At 50.4% G+C, this 21,690-nt stretch overlaps 1 protein-coding gene across 8 annotated transcripts in view; it reads left to right on the top strand.

Annotated features, from left to right (window-relative positions):
- DOCK3 (dedicator of cytokinesis 3) overlaps window positions 1-21,690 on the top strand; it is a 267,277-nt gene that overhangs the window by 234,855 nt on the left and 10,732 nt on the right. For 5 of the 8 annotated variants that reach the window (XM_043886679.1, XM_043886678.1, XM_043886677.1 and 2 more), the window contains 11 exons: window positions 3,638-3,724; window positions 4,986-5,090; window positions 8,927-9,068; window positions 10,058-10,224; window positions 10,376-10,462; window positions 10,938-11,117; window positions 11,884-11,967; window positions 12,068-12,184; window positions 14,394-14,515; window positions 15,757-15,895; window positions 16,414-16,561. In XM_043886679.1, the coding sequence (XP_043742614.1) occupies window positions 3,638-3,724; window positions 4,986-5,090; window positions 8,927-9,068; window positions 10,058-10,224; window positions 10,376-10,462; window positions 10,938-11,117; window positions 11,884-11,967; window positions 12,068-12,184; window positions 14,394-14,515; window positions 15,757-15,895; window positions 16,414-16,561 (1,378 nt within the window). The remainder of the gene's footprint in view (window positions 1-3,637; window positions 3,725-4,985; window positions 5,091-8,926; window positions 9,069-10,057; window positions 10,225-10,375; window positions 10,463-10,937; window positions 11,118-11,883; window positions 11,968-12,067; window positions 12,185-14,393; window positions 14,516-15,756; window positions 15,896-16,413; window positions 16,562-21,690) is intronic. The other 3 variants (XM_043886681.1, XM_043886680.1, XR_006337624.1) reach the window with 2 other exon arrangements.

Below are 21,690 nucleotides of genomic sequence, written 5' to 3'. Positions count from 1 at the left end.
AGTTAAAAGAATGAAGGGAAGATGAGAAGAGGGGAGGCAGTCCTTCATCCCAGGGAAGAAGGAGCAGACAGGAGGGGAACCCCTACTTAGCTGGCACACAGACCATCAGGTATGAACCAGCCCTCCTTGTGGGGGTGGGCTTGGGCTCTGCTGCCCAGGGCTGCTATTGCTCACACTCCTTGGAAGGAAGGACAGATCTGTTACTTCTGATACATTGTGTGTAAACAGAAGTACAGAGACTGCCCGTCTGGAGTCCTGGCTTTTGCCTGCCTTTCCATTTTGAGCAGAGTGAGCCAAGTCAGTGCAGCTTCCGTTCCTGTGAGTGGGGGCAGCATGGATGTACAAACACGTCTGCCCAGGTGGGTGGAAGTGACCAGATTTCAGACACCGGTTAGGAGTTGTGGACTGGCTTTGCCTCCTGCCTTTCTGGCAAGGGAAAAGAGGTAGATGGTATGCATCATACCTGCTGAGGATTCCCTCCCTGTGCTCCGAGGTTGCTCTCAGAATCCCCAGTATTCCAGCACAACCCTTAAGGCTCACCCTTCGGGTGGGATGTGGGTGCAGGCTTGGAGCAGCAAGGCTACAAATGAGGCCAGAGATGCCAGTGAGGCAGATAAGCACGGCTTTCTTAGGAGCCGCTGTGTCAGCAGGCAGAGCTCCCTGAGGCTCACGTGGGGCCGTCAGCACCTAAGCAGTTCCCCAGGGGGCGCTCCTTGCAGGCCGGCCGGCTGTGGCTTAGCCAGCCCCCGTGGAACTGCCTACCCGGGGTGGGCCCGTCACTGAAACCTGCCCAAGCAGCACTTGGAGCCAGAGAGAGGACAGACACGTGCCCCCTTTAAAGCTGCGATGTGGGGGCACAAGAGGCTTTCTGGCTCCCTGAGGCAGAGGAGCTGTATTGGAGCAGAGAATCAGGGTCTATTTAAAATTCTCTTTGGTTTGTTTCAACATTTTTAATTGGTCCTGCAGGTCAATCTGTGTTGCATTAATTTCTTCAAAGGATAGAAATAATGTGCTCTTTTTAGGAAACACAGTCCTGAATAAAATAGTGTTGTCCTTCTCCCTGATGCTATTTCAAATCTATGTTTTTAATAAAGTCCTTATTAAACATTCATACTGAAACCCTGATGGGTGAAATTACATGATATCTGAGATCTGCTTCCAAAACTGTAGGGAGGAGTAAGTGAGTGAGATGTGAATGATACAAAACTGACTCTGAGTTGGCCGTGGTTGAGGCTGGGTTATGAGTACCTAGGGGTTCATACTTCTGTGTTTCCATAGCTTAAAGTCTTCCTATAACAAAAATTTTTAATCAGTATCTAGAAGTTAGGGAGAAGAGCCTGTCTAAAATACCAAGTAAACCTTTGATTCCCAATCTCCCTAAGAGAGAAAGCACTGTATTAAAAAGAGGAGGAAATGGACAGTATTGCCCCTTGGTGAAAGCTGCCATTCGATGGACCTGCCACCATAATAGGAGCCACACCACAGAAACAGCCTGAGACCTGATTAGACAAGGATTATCTGAAGCCTACTCTAACAGTGGAATATTTCTATAAAGGAAATTGTCGGATCTACCGCCAAGTCCTTGGGTAGCTACTTCCTTCTTAGCTTCCATACTTCTTTCTAAGCTTAAATCATCTTAACTTGAGTCATTATTTTCTTCATTAACTCATTAAATAAGTCTTCATTGAGTACCTGCTCATGCCTGGCCTGGTTCTAGGCTCTGAAGGTAAAGGATATAAGCAGAGTCCCTGCCCTCATGCAGCTTTTCATCTGATTATGACTAGTACAACATAAAAATAAATACTTCTTAGCCCAGAAATAAACCCATATACCAATAGTCAATTAATCTTTGACAAAGGAGGCAAGAATATACAATGAAGAAAAGACAGTCTCTTCGGCAATTTGGTGTTGGGGAAGGTTGACAGCCGCATGGGGACCAATGAAGTTGGAACACTCCCTCACAAAAATACACTCAAAATGGCTTAAAGATTTAAATGTAAGACGTGACAGCATAAAGCTCCTAGAAGAGAATATAGGCAAAATATTCTCTGACACAAATTGTAGCAATGTTTTCTTCATTCAGTCTCTCGAGCAAAAGAAATAAAAGCAGAAATAGATAGGACCTAATCAAACTTAGAAGCTTTTGCACAGGAAAGGAAGCCATAAACAAAACAAAAAGACAACCTATGGACTGGCAGAAAGTATTTCAAACTATGCAACTCACAAGCACTTAATTTCCAAAGTATACAAACAGCTCATTAGAGCTCAATATCAAAAAAGCAAACAGCCCAATCAGAAAATGCGCAGAAGACCTAAATAGACATTTCTCCAAAAGAAACATACAGATAGCCAACAGGCACATGAAAAGATGTTTAATGTCACTAATTATTAAACAGATGCAAACCACAACTTAATCTACGATGGGTATCACCTCACACTGGTGAGAATGGCCATCATCAGAAAATCTACAAATAGTAAACTCTGGAGAGGGTGTGGATAAAGGGAACCCTCCTACACTCTTGGTGCAGCCAGTATGGAGAACAATATGGAGGTTCCTTAAAAACCTGAAGACAGAGTACGTTTTAGTTACATGATCCAGCAGTCCCACTCCTGGGCAAATATCCAGAAAAGAAAATAACTCGAAATCAAAAAGATACATGCACCTAATGTTCACATCAGCACTGTTTACAATAGCCAAGGCATAGAAGCGACCTAAATGTTCATCGCAAAGAGTCGGACATAACTGAGCTACTGGACTGAACTGACCAAAGTGTCCATCAGTATATGAATGGATAAAGATGTGTGGGGGGTGTGTGTATACATGCATATGCAGTGGACTATTACTAAGCCGTTAAAAAGAATGAAATACCACCACTTGCAGCAACATGGATGGACCTAATGATTGTCACACTAGGTGAAACAAGTCAGAGAAAGACATATTATATGATATCACTTACATGTGGAATCTAAAAAATTACACAGATGAACTTATTTATAGAACAGAAACAGACTCACAGACATAGAAAACAAACTTATTGTTAGCAAAGGGGAAAGGGTGGATGAGGGGTAAATTAGGAGTTTGGGATTAACAGATACGCAGTACTATATATAAAAGAGATAAACAGCAAAGACCTACTGAATAGCACAGAGAACTACATTCAATATCTTATAATAATCTATAGTGGAGTCTAAAAAGGACAATATATATGTGTGTGTGTGTGTTTATATGTGTGTATATAGTCTTGTTTATACAACTGGATCACTTTACTGTATACCTGAAACTAACACAGTATTGTAAATCAACCATATTTCAATTTTTAAAAGCAAATGCTTTTTTAAAGAAGATGGCTTCAGAGTAATGAAAGGAGAATAGATAGGGTGGGTGCTTGTCCTTGACAAGGTAGTCATAGAGAGGCCTCTTGGAGGTGGAAACATTTGAGTAAAAACCTGAGAGCTATGCATTGAGCCAGAGTGTCATAATTCTGTGTGTTCTCCACAAATCAGTTTTGAGCATGTGTTCTTCATGACATATCAGTTGCAGGAGGCCTTTAGTTGTGCCTTCTGATATGTTTGGCAAGGCTTGGACCCTTCTGAGGATGCCTGCGGTGCTAAAGCCTTGTTCCTGTTTCTGTTGCAGAGTTGGGAGTTCGGGATCCCACTGTGCAGGGAACTGGCGTGTCAGTATGAGAGCCTCTACGACTATCAGAGCCTCAGCTGGATTCGGGTGAGCTTCGCATCAGCTTCTAAGGGAGCACTGATTGAGCACCTCAGCACTGGGTTGCGTGCTGTGGACAGTGCAGGAGAAGCAGAAGCCAAAGTTCCTGCTCTCAAGACGCAGAACACACACCTGACAGATGCCTGCGTGATCCAGACCCCAGGGGCCGCTGGTGCTTAAGGAGGAGGCGGCAGCACACGCAGGATAGGACGGGGGTGGTTCACGGAGGCGGCGGCAGCCCAGCTGCACGAAGAGGCTTCTCCTGAAATGATTCCGTTCAGATATACCTCATCTTAGTGTCTCCCTGCCTTGGCTTGTGGTCACTCCTAGGCACCCAAGTGAAGAAAGTTCTTCCCTTCTTTGATGTGAAATATTCAAAATTAAGTGAAATGGACTTTGAAGGTCTCTACCAAATTTTTCCTTGTTTCTGGTGCTGGGTTTTGAATCATAACAGCTGGTTAAGTCTTTGGCAAAGAGAAGTCAGGAGTCTCGGTTCATCTGCCTCCTGCACCCTTGTCAGTGGTTCCCTGACCCTGGTCAGGCTCTGTAGAATAGATGAAGTTCTACACCAGGAAACTTTTGCTCTGGTGTTTGAAGGTCACTGCTCCCTGGCAGGCTGGCTTGATTGAATGCATTAGGGACATCTCAGTCAAATTTCAGTGAGTTTTTCTGAATCTGAAGCCAGGTCAGCTACGACTAAAAAACTTACCAACCTTGGTAATGCCAGACATCATGGATAGTAGTTCCACTTTTAAAGTTTAAAATCTCCGAAATTGGGACCAGTACAGTGACTCTGGTAACTAAGCCTTCCTCATTTCGTTAGCATCTTGAGTCAGATGGTAAATGAACTAGAGCAATGCAGTTGGACTGATGGTGTCACCTATAGGCTTATTGTCAGTTGGTGTAGTGGGTATCATCAAAACCAGAAATTCCTGAACAAAAAAGAGGAAGTCCATGTTAAATGTGTGCCCCTGAAAGTACAGGAAGCCTGAGTCTGTGTGGGGCTGGGTCCACTCACTGGGCAGGAGAGTGCAAGCAGCCTCTCGGGGCTGGCCCATCTCCAGGTGATGATGGGGAGGGAAGGTTTCCTTTCCATCTGGCAGCTCCCTGGCGAGGGGTTGATCGTGGCTAGGGGCTCACTTTTTATCTAGACTGAGTCATCACGTTCTCTTTCCAAAAGGCAGTGTCTGCTTAGGCCTGGGAGAACTTGCTTTGGACACACCACTAGCAGTCAAGCCAGCCTGCAGGCAACTGCCTTTCTCGTTCACAGAAAATGGAGGCCAGCTACTACGACAACATCATGGAGCAGCAGCGCCTGGAGCCCGAGTTCTTCCGGGTCGGATTCTATGGCCGGAAGTTTCCTTTCTTCCTTCGGGTGAGTCCATTCAGGTAGTCACAAGAGCTTCTATCATATTTTACACATAATCTCTAATCTGTTTGTTTTTTTTTCTTTTTTAACCTTTTCCTATAGCACTGAATAGTTCCTTACGAAGGACTGATGAGTGTTTGGCTTTATTTGACTGAACTGGCTGCCAACTTTAGACTGTCTTTCTCTTTGCAGTTAAACTGTTTTGCAGCCACCTGGAATATACGAGGGTGGCTTTCTTACCAAATCACCAAGGATCCTGCAGGAAATGACCAGGGTTTGAGACTATCCCATAGATAATGTTTAGAAACCTTCCACCTTCTGTTTCCAGGGCCTGGAATCCTCTGTTGTGACTATTCTCTGCCAGACCGGGTATCAGTGCAGCCTTGACCTCAACAGTAGGCTTCACAGTCAGGGTGGAAAATCACTGAGTTGAGAGATCTCTGAGGATAGTCCCTTTTGCTCCTGGGGTTTGTGGAGCAAACCAAACATTGGGTTTGGCTGGGGAAGAAGGCCTTTCCAAGGCAGCCAGTTCTCTGGCCCATGGTGACTACAGCCATTTTGTTCCACCACTGCTGGAAAGGCTGGGCAGGGATATAAATAGAGTGGAAGGATTGCCTGAGCACAGACGTACTGACACCAGTTGAACAGTTGTGATTGTTTTTTGTCTTTATTTAGCACAATCCAGGGGCTCCAGGAGGAGTCAGCCTGGGCTTGTAGGCTATAGCCCACAAGTAGCTATTCTCAGATGACCTAAATGAAGCCGTGCTGATGGAAGGACCCAGAGGCTGCAGTTGAGACCTGAGATTAGCTCTATCATACTAAGGTTCAGTGTCCACAAGTCTCAGGAAGCTGCTAGGAAAATTCATATGATTCCTTTGATGTTCTTGGGATCCTGTCTTACTGGAGAAATTGCTTTAGCCAATGAGCAGTAATAAGCTTGGTATCTCATTGAAGGTCAACAGAGCTTAATGGCTTCTTTTAAAAAGAAGCCAGCCTGCTAAGCAACAGAGTCCAGGCTGACCGCATTTTGGATGTAGTGCAGGTCAACATGCACATTTCCTGGGCAGTAATTATTCTAGGCTAAGAAGAAAAATGATTTCTGTAGGAATTAGTGATAGTGACAAGGACAGCAAACACACCCTGCCTGACTGTGATCCCCAGAAGGCTCAAATTCTGTTCCACAGAAGGGTTGCTAGTAGCAGAACGTGCCTCAGTAGAAGCTCCACGAGCTGGTGGACCTCCTTCACTCTCTAGGACCATCCAGCCCAGGCTTATCAGACAGGGCATGTTTGTTGCCCCCATCTACATAGATCATACAACAGCAGTGAGGGTAGAGGTCAGCAGAAGAAGGAATAGTGCAAGAATCCCTGGGTCAGGAAGATCCCCTGGAGAAGGGAATGGCTTCCCACTCCAGTATTCTTGCCTGGAGAATTCCATGGACACAGGAGCCTGGTGGGCTACAGTCCATGGGATCGCAAAGAATCGGGCACGACTGAGTGACTGACTCTTTCTTAGAATCAAAAACATCTCTAGAAAGCCCTTTGGTAAGCTAATGATTCTAGCCTTGTAACTAACTTCTTTCTCATTTTATCTTTATAAGTTATGTTTTATTGTCATTTTACTCTCCTTGTTTAGTCTCATGATTTGTACGTCATCAACTAGATTTTACTCCAAAACATCGTTCTTTTGGCTCTTACAAAATCAAGCACTGGTGTGCCCCATTTTTGTCCCTGTCAAGCAGGAAGTCTCCACCATGGTCCCACCTGGCTCCCACCCCCCATGCTCACGTCACAGGGAGCATCAGTGTCTCAGGGCTCTGAGAGCTTTCTGACTGGTAGGACCTGGCATAAAACCTGCATCTGAGCCAGTTACAGTCTAAATGTTCAAACATGGTTTCAAGGGTGCCAGTGATAGAGGAAGAATAACCGAGAAACATCACCCGTCAGTCCATCCTCATCTCCACAGCAGGAGCTATGTTTCAGGCATACGGGTCTGCTTGGCCTGGCCGCGTGCTGTCCCCCCGCCCCCCTCAGTTGCTCAGTTCAGCTGCAGCAAATGGAATAAGGCCAGCAGAGGTAGCCGTTTGCCTTGTAAATGGCAAGGACAGAGGGGAAAGCAGTGGCAGCCAGATCCGTCCTACGCGGGGCTGCCGGGACTCTCGCCTGAGCAGACTGGAAACCAACAGCTAGCCTCAAGGTCAATGCGCTGTGCCGTTCTCCTGCTGGGCCCTCCCCAGAGCACTAGGCTGCTCTTTGACCTTCCCTGAACACAGAGGCCGTTTATTGCTCCAGCTCTGTCAGCTTGAGTCCTCTGGACCATCTGCCTGTGTTGCTTCACAAATGTGATTATCCACTAATCTGCATGGAGACAGGAAAACATCCAGCCCTCCCGTCTTGGGGGAGTTTCTTTTCCTCTTCATTTTACCCATGAACAGACACTGACGAGGATTGTACATTTTGCATGAAAAGGCCAGTTCTTCACAATTAACCTTCTTTGTCAGTTCTGCTTATCAAGCAAGGAGCTTGTAAATGTCTCTGTCCTCTGACTACTGATCTGTTCCACTGGGGAGGCAGCCTGCTTCCCCTGACCTTGACTTCCCTTCCACTGTTGCCCTTGCATTCTGATCCATCTGGACATGTGGCCAAACCTTACCTGAATTCTCCCATAGTAAGAGAAGAAGTGAAAAGTGGGCAAAAATCCTATTCCAGAAAGATTGATGTTGTACTGTATAGCATAGGGACTCTGCTCAATGTTATGTGGCAGCCTGGATGGGAGGGGAGGCTGGGGGAGAATGGATGTATGTATATGTATGGCTGGGTCCCTCCACTGTTTGCCTGAAACTATCACAACATTGTTGGTTGGCTATACTCCAATACAAAATAAAAAACTTTCTTTTAAAAAGGCTGAGGTCACCCACAGCCTAGCCTGTGATGACCCCCCTACCAGGAAGCATAGGGCTGGCCCTGTGGAACCTCTCTCTTCCTCCCTCTGAAGACACGTAAATGCCTAACACCACTGTCAAAGTGAATCTGGTGAGGCGGACAGAGGTCACCAGAGGGCTTCTGAGGAGCGCCTCCAGCCACGCACTCTGGCCCAGCCATGAGGCAGGCAGAGCAGTAGGGTCAGGGTGCCCTCAGTCCCCAGAGAGGAAAACTGAGACCCAACCCAAACCCAGCATGGCATAACGTGAAGTCTTAAGAAGTGTGTAGTTGGATGATGGTCTACGGACCCAGTTGCAGAGGAATTGCTGCTAGAGGAGTTGGTAAATGCCCACAAGGCACTGGGCGGTGTTTAGACTGCTTCTCCCAGCTGACAAAAGTCATCCTACAAAAGCACACATCTTACCACCTTCCTGTTGTCAATTACCTGGTGGCTTCCATAGCGGTACTCGTGGACACACACCAGCAGCCCCTTCGTTGCCTCCCACCAGTGCTCCACAAGCACCTTCCTTCTAGCCGTGCCTTTTCCTGTCTTGGCTTGTTGCCCTGGTTGTCACTGTATGCACATAGATTGACCCCGCTTCTCTACTCCGCTGGGTGGCCCAGATGGACCTTCCAGGACTGTCTCCAGGCATGGCTGTTTTCCACAGTCCCACCCCTGTCCCCCCAGTAGCGTCCCTTCCCGTGTGAAAAGCCCTGCCCGCCCACGAGCTTCCTGCAGCTCCCACGCCGGCCGCCGCCACACCACTGCTGTCCTTCACTCTTCTTGACCGTGCTTTCCCTTAGGGCAGAGTAGCGGGCAACATGCTCTGCCCCAGGCCTGCCCCAGGGGCTCCCAGGTTGAAGAGCTGAGGGTGGGCGGCTGCAGGCGAGGCATGGCGTGTGCTCTCCCCTTTGTGGCAGAACAAAGAATATGTGTGCCGAGGCCACGACTACGAGAGGCTGGAGGCCTTCCAGCAGAGGATGCTCAGCGAGTTCCCGCAGGCCGTCGCCATGCAGCACCCCAACCACCCTGACGACGCCATCCTGCAGTGTGACGCCCAGTGTATCTTTTGACCCATGGAGGCGAGAAGGGCCGGGACCGTGGGAGGGGAGGCCCACCCAGTCGGCTGCCCCGCTATGACGCTGTTGGCTGCTGGTGGCCAGGTTGCCCACCAAGTCCCAAAGCAGAGTGTGTCCACATCACTCACCGACCCTTAAAGGGGCACTTGAGCCTCACAGAGGAGGCGGGGGCATGCCCTTAGCCCTGGGGGGCCTGGTCATCAGCTAGCTTTTATCCCTCTGGTGAGCTACTGCCGGTACCTTACAGACCCAGCCCATGAAGGGTCTCCTGGCACCCAGCCGCAGACACTATGGATTCTCCCAGTGTCCACAAGGACACTACACTTCCATCCCCTGCTGCACCCCCACGTGTGTCTGTCAATACCCCGAGCCTTTGTCAGGACTGAGGCACAGGGGATGGGGCGGACGGAGTGGGGAGGAAGATGGGGAATTCCTGTGTTCTTGGGGGCACTTGGAATTCTGAATGCAAACACTGGCCTGCCCCTCCTTCCCTGCACTCAACTTCCATGACAGTCACCGTGGCTGTGCCAAGCTAGTCCCAGAGAGAGGAGGGCAGGCAGACGCCCGTATTCACTCTCCACAAAGATCCCAAAGAGTATCTTGTTAAAATGTTGTTTGGCAGTGAATACTGTGCAGTTTACCTGCAGTGGGCCGGCCTAGGCCCTTGCACCTTTTTCATTCCTATGGGGTATCCTCCTGACCCCTTTCCCTTCCTTCTTAAAGGGGCACTGGGGAACCCCTGGCTGCTGATACCTCACCTTGGCTGAGGGCTCGGGGCACTCACTGCTGGAGCAGGGCGGGGCTGGATAGGGAGAGTCAGCCGAACTGTGTTTGGTCCCTTCTGCTCTTTGAAATGCGCCTGCTGCCCCTTTGAAGGGCTCTGCTGGTCTCCTCTCCCTTGGCAGGGCTGATGGGTCAGCCACTCTGGTCCGTCTCTCTTTCACGTCCAGTTTTCCTTCACCTTCTGCCCAGACCTGCAGATCTATGCAGTGACGCCCATCCCAGAGTATGTGGACGTCCTGCAGATGGACAGGGTCCCAGACCGTGTCAAGAGCTTCTACCGTGTCAACAATGTCAGGAGGTTCCGGTATGACCGGCCTTTCCACAAAGGCCCCAAGGACAAGGAGAATGAATTCAAGGTGAGTGCATCTAGGGGAGCGGGATCAGTGCTCACAGCAAGGCTGGGGCCGGCCCCGCTTTCTTGGGAGCTCATCAGTGACTCCCCCGGGGGCAGATGGGGCGTGGGGAGAATCGCCTCGTGGCCTGAACCTGCCTGTACCCTCCCCTCAGAGCCTGTGGATCGAGCGCACCACGCTGACCCTGACCCACAGCTTGCCGGGCATCTCTCGGTGGTTCGAAGTGGAGAGGAGGGAGCTGGTGAGATGCGATTCGGAGGGGCTGGTTTAACAGTGCTTCCTCAGTTCCTTGCTTGGGGGGCCATTCTCTAAGGAAGAAAAGAGAAGGAGTTCTTCAGCCACCTGCTGCCTGGCCGGGGAGCCACAGGCAGTCCACTGCTGGAGGCTTTGCTCACCTTCCTTCTCTCCTTTAATCTCCGCAACACCCCTAGGCAGCAGGCATTTTTGTTCCCCCAGTTTACAAATGCAGAAACTATTCCCTGAAGCTCAGGAAGCCAGAGACCTCTGCGTTCAGAACTGATGTTGTTTAGTATTCACTGTACTTCCGAGTGCCTACAGATCAGAAGAGGAAATTAGAAAGGGCCCAGGGAGCCTCAGGTCCACAGGAACCAGAGTGGGGGCTCAGCGGTACGGGTCACAGCCCCTTGCTGTCAGCCTGTGAGGAGGGAAGGATTGTCGTTGGGCCTGGGCTGACACCACATGCTGTGTGCCCCCAGGTGGAGGTGAGCCCCCTAGAGAATGCCATCCAAGTGGTTGAGAACAAGAACCAGGAGCTGCGGGCCCTGATCAGCCAGTATCAGCACAAGCAAGTGCACGGCAACATCAACCTGCTAAGCATGTGCCTGAACGGCGTCATTGACGCTGCCGTCAACGGTGGCATTGCACGCTACCAGGAGGTAAGCTGGCCCAGCCAGACCCGGCCAGGGACGTGGGTCTCAGTGCCTCTTCCCGAGGTTCAGCCTCTTAGAGCAGCCTTCCCAGCACACCCTCGCCGCTGTGCCTTGGCTGACCGAGCATGGTCCTGAATAGTGTGTGTTAGTCGCTCAGTCGTGTCCGATTCTTTGCGACCCGTGGAATATAACCTCCCAGGCTCCTCTGTCCGTGGGGTTTTCCAGGCAAGAATACTGGGGTGGGTAGCCATTCCCTCCTTCAGGGGATCTTCCTGACCGAGGGACTGAACTGGGTCTCCTGCATTGCAGGTGGATTCTTTACTGTCTGAGCCACCAGGGGTGAGGCTTTAGGCTCCCCGCTGTTCCCTGTCTCCATGGCTACAGCTCTCCCGTGGGAACGTTTCTTCCTTTTTATTCTCTGAACTCTGACAGAATGGGTAATCCATCTGATCATGGAAGGAGCCCTAGAGCCCAGCCCTTGACAAGGAACGAGTTGTGGCCTGGCTGGGAGACTAACCCCCTCATCCTGGCCACCAGCCCTACCTGCCCTGCCCAAGCCAGTTGGGACCAGCATTCGGGCTTAGATTACTTGGCCACCTTCAATCCTCCTTAGACGTAAAAAGCACACATGTGATTTCAGGAGGTTCAGCATGCCATGCTAGAGGCGTGTTGGTGTGTGCCCCTGTTAGGCAGCCCAGATGCCTTCCAGGTGGCACCTCAGTCTGCGTGGTCACCCTAGGAAGTCTTCCGGACTTGGCCTTTCCTTTCACAGGCCTTCTTTGATAAAGATTACATCACCAAGCACCCAGGAGATGCTGAGAAGATAACTCAGCTCAAGGAACTCATGCAGGAGCAGGTATGCCTTGCCAGAGTTGTGTGGAGGCACCACAGGGTAGCTGCAGCACCCATCATCTGCTTCCGAGCTAACAGCATGGCCTTGTTTATCACCCTGATAGGTCCATGTCCTTGGAGTTGGGCTGGCAGTTCATGAGAAATTTGTGCACCCAGAAATGCGCCCTCTGCATAAGAAGCTGATTGATCAGTTCCAGATGATGCGGGCCAGTCTCTACCATGTAAGCTGAGCCCTGTCCTGTCCCCGCTATAGTCTAACCAGTGTCACCTCCTGCAGGCCTGGGACCTGTGCAGCAAGTCAGAGGAAAGGGGTGGGGAGGGGAGTGGGGAGAAGCAAGACTGAAGGAAGATCTGCTCCCGCCACAGAACAGCATGAGGCAGGGGCGGGTGGTCGAGCCAGGAGAAAGATGCCAAGAACCCCCTTATCCACTTTCCCCTTAAGGAGGAGCCATATTCAGGACAGAAAACATGTTTTTCAATGCACTGTGCTGGTGAACAGCGGTTTTCACATGAGGAGGAAAAGAGCTAAAGTGTATGGCCCACATACAGGAATCCCTTCAGAGATACTTTTCATCCCAGGAACCCACAGAAGTAAGGCTTAGCCAGACCAGCCTTTTCTCGTCCGTCTCCCTCTCTCTCTCCATCCCCTTCCCCTTTAGCTCCCTGCTTCCCCTCCCTCCCTCTTCCTCCTGTCTGGTGATCCAGGCTCCCACCTGAGAAAGCCTGGGGTGGCAGTACTTTTGTATTGGCTTCTCTTTGAGGGTCCAGGCAGATCCTGGGGCTGGCCCAGGCCCTAGAAGATCTCCCTGACTCTGACCTGGCTCCTCGGTCTCCCTGGCAGGGTTTGACCCAAGAACTGATGCTCACGAGCAGAAGCAAGGCCTGTATCCAAGACTGGTTTTCCTCCAGGGGTCTTACAGGGAGCACTAGCTGGCTGAGAGTAGGGTTCAGGTAGTCTTTTTTTTTCCCCTTTGGCTGAGTTGGGTCTTGGTTGTGGCATGTGGGATCTTTGTTGCAGTGCATCATGTGGGATCCTTCATTGAAGCACATGGACTGTCTAGTTGGGGCGTGCAAGCTCCAGAGTTCATAGGGCTCAGTAGATGCCTGTGCAGGCTTAGTGGCTCTGCAGCATTTGGGATCTTAGTTCCCAGACCAGGGCTAGAACTCATGTCCCCTGCACTGCAAAGCAGATTCTCAACCACGGACCACTGAGGACGTCCCTAGGTAGTCTAGAGCTCACACCTCTGGTCTCTGTATGTGAACTCCCCATCACAGCAGGTGACTCAGGCAAGCTAGAGCCTGGCCCCTGGGGGACTGGGAGCTCTCTAGCATGCAGGCTGTCAGGTCACTGCAGGAAAAAGCACAGAACGCTCACTCATGTGTCTCAGGGTCTCCACGGCACACATGGAAGTGTCCTGTCCAGCTGCAAAAGCACATTTCCACCTTCTCCATGCTTTGGAAGAAGCAGGTGGAAAACTTCCTGCTTCTTTCAGACCAAGCTCAGAAACATCCCCAGTAGACGTGGGAACCACAGATTGTGAAGGGCTTCTGGAAACTCGAACAGTTGTGTTTTGTTTCCTCAGAGTTGCAAATAGTGACACAAACCAATGTGCTGTCCCCCAGGAGGATTTGGGACCAAAAGTTTCTGCCAGGATGTCTACGTACTTAATTTAATTATGCTAAAATAGAAGCGTGCTGTTTTTCAGTTATCTGCATCAGGATTTTGTGTCCTGACACCCCACAGACTGTGTCACAGACAGCTTAACCAAGGTCACTAAGAGTGGGGCCATTTAGCAGTCCAGTAAAACTCCAGTCCTTATGTCAGAGGTGCCCACTGCCTGACGGGTGATCACCAGCTCTTCCTCTCCTGTTCCCCAGCTCTTCTTCCACTTTTTCTCCAGTGAAAAAGCCTGTTAATACATTTTGTGAACTCAGACCAACTCCACAGCCTACTCCATATGTGCTTTCAGGAGTCCACCTAGGCCTCATGGCCTCTGGTCTAGGCTGTGTTGTGGTTAGGAGGGTACTTTAGTCGTGGCGGGGTCACTGCCCAAAAGAAGGTAGGAGTTTAGGTTCAGCCAATAGTACATGATTCTTTTTTTTCTTTTACCTTCCTGCTACCAGCCTGCCTCTTCTCTTTTACCCCTTAATTACTTGGGGGGAAAAAAAGTGAAGTGAAACTGTTAGTCACTCAGTCGTGTCTGACTCTTTGTGACCCCATAGACTGTAGCCCACGAGGCTCCTCTGTCCATGGAATTCTCCAGGTGAGAATACTGGAGTGGGTTGCCATTCCCTTCTCCAGGGGGTCTTCCCGACCCGGGGATCACACCTGAGTTTCCCGCATTGCAGGCAGATTCTTTAATATCTGAGCTACCGATTACTTATTTATTCCCAATTATTTATTATGAAGGGGCACTCATGTCTCAACAGGAATTTCCGGGTTTGGACAAGCTAAGTCCTGCATGTTCGGGCACCAGCACCCCACGGGGAAATGTCCTAGCATCCCATAGCCCCATGAGCCCAGAGAACATCAAGATGACCCATCGGCACAGGTATGGCCTTAGGGCTGAGGAGGGTCCCCTCCACAAAGGTAAGTCTGGACGTCAGAGATCAGAGCAAGGGCGTCCAGAACACTGATTGTGTGCACTCACGTGCCCCCTCACCCACATGCACAGAAAACACACAATTCCTGCCACAGGATCTGCACTCCGCATCTGGTCATCCAGGGTGACAGAGGAGTATACATGGGCCATCGGGGTGAGTCCTGAGGGGTGAGTAGAAGTTTGCTGGGTGGAAACTTCTAACCTAACTGGTGTTAGGAAGATGACAGAGCAAGATCTAGGCAAAGTCACGAACATGTGCAGACGCCTCAAGATCCTCGTGCAGGCCAGTGTGGTCAGTACTGCAGGTAGAGCCAAGTGGCTGGAGTGCAGGATTCCAGGGCCTGGAAAGGGGCCAGGATTTCTCTGGATGGGCCCTGTTCACTCAAGCCTTGGGACCTGATCCCAGGGGAGCGAGGATCCCCAGTTGGCTTTCAGGAAGAACAGCATGGCGGTGAAGGCCTCAAGATGTGCCTGCTCTGCACTCAGCAGACCTGTTACGGGGGCTCCGCAGGGGAGGCTCCAGGTCGCCAGGGCAGGAAGGCCAGGCAAGCGAAAAACCTGGAGAGGGGCCCTCACTGGGATTTGTTTTCCACTGTGACCAGGAAGTCAGCACAGGGTGGGCACTCAGCAAATGAGGAGGAGCAAATGAATGGGGGGAGCTGCTTAGAATTGACAGAAAAGAACTGCTGGCAAGCCTGTGGCCACAGCCATGGAAGGAGGCCAGCAGATGGTTCACAGGCAGCTGCTGTGACAGCTTCCCCAAGTCAGGAAGACACCCTGAGCTGGGAGCAGATCCCAGTGCAGGGTGGGTGCCGGCTTAAGTACACAACCCATGACTCGGAAGACCTGGGGTCCTTTACCTGATTCAGTTTGTCTCCTTCATTCCTCCTGAGACACTGCTGACATCATCAGACTGAGTGGCCACAAACCATTTAACTCTAGGTCGAGGCTCTGCCTGGCTACTGTTGGCCCTCCCACACCAGGGGCCCCCGAGCAGCAGGGTGGGGTTCAGGATGGCTCCAGGCCTCAGACAGGTATGAAAATTGGCTGTGGAACCTTCCCAACCAGAGAGGCTGGGGCTTGGGGATGACTGTTTTACACACGCCCATCCATGACTCTTGCCCCCGCTGCCTAGCAGAGCATCTCGGCTCCAGCCCTGACTCCTGGCCGTCTCCCACTCTTGTCCGCAGCCCCATGAACTTGATGGGCACCGGCCGCCATTCATCGTCCTCCCTCTCCTCACATGCATCTAGCGAAGCTGGGAACGTGGTGATGCTGGGCGACAGCTCCATGGGCGAGGCTCCTGAAGACCTGTACCACCACATGCAGGTACCAGAGCGGTCCAGGAAGAACGGGCCAGGGCACTGTACCCGGAGGACTCAGCTCTCTGCTGGCTGGTCTGGCCTGAGGACTGGCGTTGCTGCCTAGTTCTCCAGTTTCTGAATTCAGAATACCCAGAGCTAGCAGAATGCCCTTCCCTCCACATCTCCCCATGTTGCACTTCCCAGGCCTTATTTCCCAAGAAGGAACTCTGCCTTCAGTCCTGGCTGCTCTTAGAGATTCCATGGGAAAGCTCCTCTGCCAAATTGCCCTCCTGCCTGGCATTCCTGATGGCTCAGTCCAGTCTCCCCCATGGGTACCATCGCTAGAGTCTACCCAGCAGCCCTGTTCCATCGGAGTTATAGCTGACCCCTAGTGCTGGCCATCAGCCTGGCCTTCATCAGGGCAAGGGTACAGCATCAGACGCTGGGTCTGGGCACCTGGTGGCATGAAGAAGCCAACTCTGGGCCAGTCCTACCATCCTGGCCATTTGGACCTCTATCCTGCTAATTTTTCTCCCTTTGCAGCTCGCGTATCCCAACCCCAGGTACCAGGGCTCAGTCACCAACGTCTCTGTTCTGTCCTCGTCCCAGGCAAGCCCTTCTTCCTCCAGCCTGAGTTCCACTCACTCAGCACCATCCCAGATGATTACCTCTGCCCCTTCCAGTGCCCGAGGTAAGGACGGCAGGGCGCTGCTCGCAGAAGGGAGAGGAGAGAGCCTCATGGGCGCTCCTCTCATCTGTGGCTATGTCTTTGAAAGCGGCCCTGTGACTTAGTGAGTGCTCACCTATGCTTTTAGCATCAGGGACTCGAGGGCTCTTACCTCCATATTTTTTTCTCTGGCTTCAGACCCTGCTCGGGCAGTGGCTGCGGCTGTGCTGCAGTGAGGTAGCCAGCCAACACACCTCCACTTCAGTAAGAGGACACACAGCCCAGGAGAAGGCGCAGCTCTTTCTCACTGGAGTGTTTGTGAGGATAGAGCCCAAAGTTGAGGCAAAAGTGAGTTTTGTCTTGAGTGATCAAACATGATGAAAAGGTATGAAAACTAAGTGTGAAGACTAAAATTAAGCCTGGAAAACATTATTCCAGTGGTAGCAGCAACCAAAGATACTTTGTTCAGCTGGGAAAGGCTTAATCAGGAGAGATGGCTCTGTAAAAGGCTACTTGTTATTATTGCTTGATTTCTTATTCAATTGAATAAATACTCTTCTCTGAGAGGCAGCAGCTTTTTCTGACTCTAGTTCCTGCAGTCAAGTTTGGTCCTCTGTCCTTTTAGATAGAGCTACTTGCAGTGGAATGGAAATTAGCTGTGGTGACTTAAGACCTGGTGCCCCGGGGTGGACTGTGTAGCACAGCGGCAATAGCCAGCTACTGGCTGTTGCTTCCAGGCTTCAGACAGATGGAGTCTGTTCTTCTCAATATTATGAAGACAGGGAAATAACACAGATGTTTGACATAGATGATCATTAGGGAAAAAAAAAAAAAAAACAACCTCTTCTTTCAAAGCACACAAATGAAAAGAAGTTGCTTAGTTGTGTCTGACTTTTTGCAGCCCCATGGACTGTAGCCTCCCAGGCTCCTCTGTCCATGGAATTCTCCAGGCAAGAATACTGGAGTGGATTGCCATTCCCTTCTCCAGGGGATCTTCCTGACCCAGGGATCAAACCTGAATCTCCTGCATTGCAGGCAGATTCTTTATCATCTGAGTCATCCATGGCCCCACAGTAGGAGTGATGAAGAGAGAGATGCAGTGGCCAGTGGGGCCATTGGGAAAAACCTCAACAGACAGCAGAAGGAGGGTTGAGGTCACAACAAGAGTAGTTACAGACTTTCCCCAACACTGGCCCAGCCCCTCATTTCCTGTGGAAGAAAACAGGTCTGACCGGGGAATTAAATCCATCCCATCAGTTGGTGGCCAAGTAGAATTTGGAGCTTTGAGTCTTTACACTCACAAGCCCCCAGTCCGGTGCCCATTCCACTTTGGTGATTGCCTTCCCAGCGTGGACTAAGGTGCTAAAAAAGGGGAGCCAGCATCTGGGAGCAGGTATTTCTAGTGTGAAAGATGAGAAATGACCCACCGAGTGGTACACCTGGAAGATGTGTCAGTGCGTGAGGGCTGCAGACATAGAGAAGGGACGGTGATTTGTATTGGTAAAGAAGGCACATGAAAAGGTGGTTTGAGGAAGGACTAGGAAGGAAACTCTGAGAAATAGGCTGTGACTGCTCTAGTGCAGGTTAGCATTTGCAATGTCTAGTGAGAGCTCCTGAACAAAGCTGCAGAAACAGATTTTGTAATCTAATCTATTGTGTGGGTTCTTTCCTAACCTGAACACTGTCTCAGATATACTCAGCCACATCTAAGTCTTCATCTGGGTATTGTTGCTGAAGTCAGATCTCTGACCCATGATTGTTGATAAAAAAACAAAACAAAGGCAGCGAGGGGTGAGCATTGTACCTCACTTCCACTCTGAGTGCTCAGATACTTCCTCTAGGCAGTGCCCAGTACTCGGTGCCCTGGAGAGGACAAAGATGCCATCAGGGACCTCACAGGCTGGCTGGTACCACCTTTGTCCTTCCAGCTAACTGTTTACTGGTGTATTCACTCATCAAGCTTTTACGAGTGCTCAGTGAGAAGGGGGCATTGCTCTTGCACGATCAGAGTTGAATAGAGAGAAGTTATGTTCTCCCTGTTTGGAAGTAATCCCTCTTTATTTCAGATGACTTGGTTATCAATTGTTGTTGTTGTTCAGTTGCTAAGTCATGTCTGACTCTCTGCAACCCTGTGTGTAAAACCGCCCACCAAACCTTAGTGACTTGAAACAATTTATTATCATCTCACATGGTTCTGTGGGTTGACAGGGCTTCCTGAGTGAGTTCTCAGTTGCAGTCCCCCATGAGCTTGCTATCAGATGTCACTGGGGGCTGGAGTCATCTCAAGACTCAACTAAACTGGACATCCAAGACAGCTCTCTCACATGGCTGGCAGTCAGCAGTGCCCGTCCGCCGGGAGTTCAGCTGAGGCTGTCAACCTGAGTGCCTACGTATGACCTCTCTGTCGCTTGAGCTTCTCACAGCATGCAGCTGACTTTGCCCAGAGCAAGCATTCCAAGACACCTAGGCAAAAGCTGCAGGGCTTCTTACTGCCCAGCCTTGAAAGTCCCAGAACATCCTTTTTGCCACATTCTGTCAGTTAATGCCGTCACTGGCCAACCCAAATAGCAGGGTAAAGAATAAGACTGCACCTCATGATGTGAGGATGACATGTGTGTGTTAGGGAGAGAAGGCATCGATCGTACCCTTGTCTGGAGATAAGCTATCATGATGGCCAAACTCCAGAATATCATATAATGAAAGGCTGATAGAAAAGTAAACCAAATGATTAACTAGGTGGTGGTTGGTGGTTTAGTCACCAAGTCGTGTCTGACTCTTGCAGCCTCATGAACTGTAGCCCCCCAGGCTCCTCTGTCCATGGGATTTTCCAGGCAAGAATACTGGAGTGGATTGCCATTTCCTTCTCCAAGGTTAACTAGAACTGGACCCAAAGCAGGGTACTGTGATAAGAGCAGAGGCTGTTAATAAAGAGCAGGCAGTCACTTCTAGGCTACAGCATCGATTCAATCTATGTGCAGGCCCATCCGGAGAAACCCATGGGTCCGGCAAGTGTCAGGCCTACATGCAAGAGAAGATAAAGACCAGACCCAGTGTCATAGAGGAAGACTGAATTTGTTATTGTTTAGTTGCATGGACTGTAGTCCTCCTGGCTCCTTTGTCCATGGGATTTCCCAGGCAAGAATACTGGAGTGGGTTGCCATTTCCTTCTCCAGGGGATCTTCCCAACCAGGGATTGAACCCATGTCTCCTGCATTGGCAGGTGGATTCTTTACCACTGAGCCACCTGGGAGGCCCAAAATGTGGTAGATGCAGTAGTAGGTGCACTGGGGGCACAGAAGAAATGGGATGGCCCACGCTGGGGTTTGTGTCTGATGTTAGAGATGAAGGGAGGGCTTTCATGGAGAAAGTGTTCCAGAGAGTCCTTTCCATTGGAGTCACTTTCCCCACTCCCAGGAGTGGTCATGACACCAATAGCTTCCTTGCTGTGCCCGTTGATGTTCTGCAGTGGTTCTTGTTGCTTTGGAAACCTTCTAGGTGAACGGCCTGCAAGGCACAGTCTTGTAAGTCGGCAGCACCCCCTGGTGGTCAAAAGGCTGAGCGAGGCTAGGAGATTTTGATTGAACCTTGAATATACTCAGGACTTCCCTGGTGGGTCAGATGGTAAAGCGTCTGCCTACAATGTGGGAGACCCGAGTTTGATCCCTGGATTGGGAATATCCTCTGGAGAAGGAAATGGCAACCCACTCCAGTACTCTTGCCTGGAAAATTCCATGGACGGAGGAGCCTGGTAGGCTACAGTCCATGGGCTTGCAGAGTCGGACACGACTGAGCGACTAAACTTCCTTTCTTTTCTTTGAATACACTCAGTCATTCTGGGGACTCAGCCTCCCTGGAGTTCACCAGACTACAACTGAAATAGTTCGGAAGTCCTGTGACACAGAAGCCCTTGCAGTATTTAAATGTTTTCACGAAAGTAGCCACCACTCTCACGTACTATGGTTTTGGCCGCCTAGGGAAAATAGCAGTGGGAAGGAAGCTAGAGTTGAAAAATCTAGTGTTTGCACAGAGCACCTGACGGGGATATGAGCCCTCAAGCACAGCCCTTGGGACCTGCCAGGTGCTGTCCCTCCAGCCTCGCCCCACAGCGCGTGTCAGGATGTTGAGTGCTCAGATCCCGGTTCGGCCTGGTGAGCCAGACTCTGAGCTCTGTCATGTCAAGGACCAGGGCCAAATTGAGCAAGGCAGCATATCATGTTCCAGCCATGTGCCTGGTACAGGATGGGTATGTGACAACGCTACATGCGGGTAGCTTTATCCAGGGCTGTGGCCAACGAGACCCAGGGAGCCTTCAGAGTTTCTTGCTGGGAAGGCACTGTGAAAATCAGTGGGAACCCTTTTCCTCTTTTCTTTACACAGCCATCTTCTTGAGATTTCCTCAGAGCACAAGTTCTGAAAGAAAATATTGATAGGGGAGAAATATCACCAAATAGTAGAAATTCAGGCCTAGTTTTTTTTTTTTTTTTTTTTTTTTAAGTGTAGTTTACTCATCCCTTTATCAATGAAGGATGGTTTTTAAAACCAGGCCTTAAAGCCAGTTCTGAGGCTCCACAAACAGTATCACTCAGACCAGCTATGGAGGAAGTTTACATTAATAATAGCTGCATTATTGGTTTTTAGTATGCTGACTTCTTCAACATACTTAAGCCTCATCTTTGGGACTAAAATGAGTATTTAAGAGGCGTTTCTCAAGAACTTCTGGCCACCTTTTCAGTCGTGCCCTGACTACCTAGAGGGCACCCCCACGAGAAGGCCCACACAGCCTGCAGAGCTGCAGGTTCACCTGTCAGAGGAGCTTCACTAAGAGAAACCACACAGAGGGAGTTCACCCACTTGAACCAGCCAGAGGCTGGTTTGAAGGGCCATACCTGCCGTAACTCGAGAACATACCCCAGGTTCCCACCACAACTCGAGAAAACCATGAGAATTCCCCCTCGCCGCGAGATTGTCTGCTGCCAGCGGACAAGTCGACAGGACTGGGGTCCAGTTGACCCTCCCATGAGGGATCCAGAAGACCCCACTAGTTTGACATGGACATGCTGCTGTCTGGTACAATGAGTTGCACATTTGGAGGGCCTTCTAAATTATATATTCCCAAGGGAAGCCTGCAAGTTTCTTCTCACCACTTCTGTGGA

The sequence above is a fragment of the Cervus elaphus genome, chromosome 24 (genome assembly GCF_910594005.1).
Source record: "Cervus elaphus chromosome 24, mCerEla1.1, whole genome shotgun sequence".
NCBI classification, from domain to species: Eukaryota; Metazoa; Chordata; class Mammalia; order Artiodactyla; family Cervidae; genus Cervus; species Cervus elaphus.
Note: the sequence above shows the minus strand (reverse complement) of the source record. Positions and strands in the feature narration are given on the sequence as shown.